At 30.8% G+C, this 3,222-nt stretch overlaps 1 protein-coding gene across 1 annotated transcript; it reads left to right on the top strand.

Moving 5' to 3' along the window:
* Positions 1 to 548: 548 nt before the first annotated feature.
* On the top strand, positions 549 to 1,836 carry LOC132172944 (uncharacterized). Its single transcript, XM_059584506.1, has 5 exons — positions 549 to 643; positions 759 to 846; positions 979 to 1,116; positions 1,221 to 1,422; positions 1,662 to 1,836. Exons 2-5 carry the CDS (start codon positions 763 to 765, stop codon positions 1,745 to 1,747), a joined length of 510 nt encoding a protein of 169 aa, XP_059440489.1. The 5' UTR covers positions 549 to 643; positions 759 to 762; the 3' UTR covers positions 1,748 to 1,836.
* The last annotated feature ends 1,386 nt before the right edge of the window (positions 1,837 to 3,222 follow it).

Below are 3,222 nucleotides of genomic sequence, written 5' to 3'. Positions count from 1 at the left end.
ATGAGTCCTAATACTTTGAAATCCCTCCATGATTCTTTCATTGGTGATAGTCTTCAATATATCTTTCTCAATGGTTAAGAGATTAATAAAGTTGACAAGGTCTTTTTTTGTATATATTCTCTTCCGATTTGATCTCTATCACTAGGATGATAATTCGATTTTTTTTTTCTTAAGCAATTATCTACTAGCAAATTTGCTAAATCTATAGAATTTGATGGGAGCTTAGTATAATTATTATTTTTCTCCATAATTAATCTCAAGTAACTAAAATTAAAATATACAACAAAACAATATATATTAATAAATAATTAATTTAAAAGAATAATATAAAAATATAAAAGCTTAATCAATCTAAAAATTTAATTACATATTTGAAACTTTTTAATGATAACATTACACCCTCACGTGACTTATATGAAGAGACCTACAAGATAAGAAGTCCGAGACTCACCTTCTAACTACTTGAGATTGTATTTTGTATTTCAAATATAGATTTAAATTCTAGATAATATCAACTCTTGGTGTAAATATATAACCCATCTCACAATCTCTCACGCAGCCACCTCCTCTCAGACTCACGGCCTCCTCTCAAACTCACGCTCAGTTTCTCACGCGCGTCCATCGGATCTCCGATCACACCCAGGTTAATCTCTTTCATTCTCTCTTTCGCTCTTTATCTATCTATCTCTCTTTTTCGCTCTGTTTCCCTCTCTCTGTTTCACTCACGTTCTGATTGTTTGCTTGTTTTGTACGTGTAGATCAATGCTTGAATCCGATGAGGAATGCGAATGTACGATGACCGAAGAGGAAATCCGCATCTATGAGGATCAAGTTTCCAAGAGCGGCGTAAGTCAAATTAAATTTACATTCAATATGCGTACGCCTATTGATCGCCTATGCTTTAATTAATTCTAATTCGTTTTCTTAATTAGGGAATTAGGGATTTGATGTATTTATTTATTTTTTTTTTTGAATTAGGGCTTTGATGTTAGCCCCGTAAGTGGCGACCCTGGATACCGCTGCATTATTCAACCATGGAACAACACAAACAGCGCGTTACAGGATTTCGAATTGTATTCGCAGCTTGCAGTAAACGAATACAACCGTCGCTTTAAGGTTTTTTTATTTTGTGTTTTTCTGCTGTGTTAATTAATTAATTAATTAATAGGAATTAGGTTAATTAATTAATGATGAAATTTAATTTGTTGGCGTACGTGTAGGAGGAGAATAGAGTTCTGGAGTTTGTAAAGGTTTTGAAGGCAATGGGTAGGCGTGCGAATTTATTTGTATTTTATATAACGTTCGAGGCCAAGGATGTTGGTGATGGAGGCAAGATTAAGATCTATCAGGCTGTGATATTTTATGGGGTACCCGACATTGAGGTGGCTTCTTTTAGGCTCAAGCCAGATGATCATGAGCAAGGTAAACCACATTTATTCCATGCATTATAACTAATTCCTCACAACTTATTGTTTTCCTTAATTTTGTTGACATAACAAATAACTTGCTTAAAAAAAATATGCAAGTGATTGTTGGATATTCTATTTCATTTGTTTTTTGTTTTCAGCTGTTTAAAAGTTAGCAGTAATTTAATTAAGTGAAGCTCTACACATTTCTGATTTTAATTTTAATTTTCTTTTTCTTTTTTTCATTTCAACAAGGTTCAGACAATCATGGTAAAGAATGGTTGTGGGAGCATGAACATTTGTTTCGTGAAAAGGAAGCGCGCATGATCTCAATCAACTGATCATCCTAATGTTTTCAGTATTTATCCCCATAAATATTAAATTGGGAGGTAAACTAATTTGTATCATACTTTGGGTATTTCTTGTTATACTGCTGAAAGAATCAAAGCAATTTCTTATATATAATGGCTCTTTCTATCTCTTACTTTCCTGCCCTCTTGAGGAAATATATTCCTGTCCCGCATTTTGGAATTGCTTGGTTTGCATCAACCTTGCTACTTCTTATCTTTGTCTATTTTGAATCTTAATTACGAAATATATATGATTAATTTGATAAAGTGGACGAACTCAATTAATGAACTAAAAGAAAAAAAACACATTTTAGGGAGTGGTTTGATAAAGGGACAAAATTGAGCAAGTGATGATTCAGTAATTTTTTATGGAAACAAAGGACAAAAAAATCTCAAGCCCATTTCATAATCTCATGAGAGAGTGGTATTGTATATAGTAGATATCTGCATTTAAATTTAAGGGAGTTCCGTGAGCAAATTAACCCCATAAACCGATCGAGTCTAATATTCCATCATACACCATAAATAAATAAATAGTTCGAATAAAAGAAAAATGTAGCATTTTGGGCTTTATAATGTGGACATAAGGTCATACACTGAACCACGTATAATCCTTGTTTTTAATTTTATTTTATTTCTGATATTTGTTTATATTTTTCCATTTGATTTAGATTTCTTTCCAGCTTGACTCATGAATGACGGCATAACTCTCTAAATTAAATTAAAATTTTTATTTTGGAGAAAGATGTTGCAGTGATAGTAAGGTATACATTTTTTTTTTTTTCAAATCACTCATAAGGTATTGTTGGAAAAAACATAAACATAAAAAAAAAAAAAACAAACAAATAAATAAAATATAGAGTTCAATGTGTGTACCTTTCTTGTGTTTTTCAATGTATAGTAATGCCTCTCACGTACTGATTTGAAAGAACTCAACGTCTACAATGGAAAATAATATAAAAAATTGAGAGAGATTCAAAATTTCTAATTTAGAACTCTTAGTATTATATGGACCAGCTTCACTCTGGGTATATTGGAGTCCAATTACTAACATGTATAGATTTACTTCATGAAATTCTAATTGTTATCAAATGCATGAGGCATTTCATCAGTTTTTTGTTAAATTTTTTATAGTGTGTCATGTCATACGTATGAAACAATGAAACAACTTTTAATACGTATATTTCTCATTCTATTATTGTGCTAAAACATTGAAGGGCGATAATTTTATGCTCAGTGAATCAGTGTTCATCAACGTGAATTTCTCTCCACTGAAGGTCTGTTTGGGATTATAATTTCAAAAAGTTTATTTAAAAGTAATGATTTTAAAATATGCGATTTCAAAACATAATTTTTAAAAACACAATTAAAGCGTAAAGTAAAATTGCAGTTTAGTCTTTAAAATTGCGTGTTTTAAAAAAAACACAATTTGCATTTTCAAATTGCAATACTAAACAATTCATTTT

Source organism: Corylus avellana, chromosome ca2 (assembly GCF_901000735.1).
Source record: "Corylus avellana chromosome ca2, CavTom2PMs-1.0".
Taxonomy (NCBI): Eukaryota; Viridiplantae; Streptophyta; class Magnoliopsida; order Fagales; family Betulaceae; genus Corylus; species Corylus avellana.
The sequence above is the reverse complement of the archived record's forward strand: the minus strand, read 5'-3'. Positions and strand labels throughout refer to the sequence as shown.

What these genes read in the sequence shown, in the direction of transcription:
- LOC132172944 (XM_059584506.1), top strand. Translation starts at nt 763, where the DNA reads ATGCTTGAATCCGATGAGGAATGCGAATGTACGATGACCGAAGAGGAA. An exon ending in ATCAAGTTTCCAAGAGCGGC is followed by an intron (nt 847 to 978) that starts GTAAGTCAAATT and finishes TTTTTGAATTAG; the next exon opens with GGCTTTGATGTTAGCCCCGT. An exon ending in GCCAGATGATCATGAGCAAG is followed by an intron (nt 1,423 to 1,661) that starts GTAAACCACATT and finishes CATTTCAACAAG; the next exon opens with GTTCAGACAATCATGGTAAA.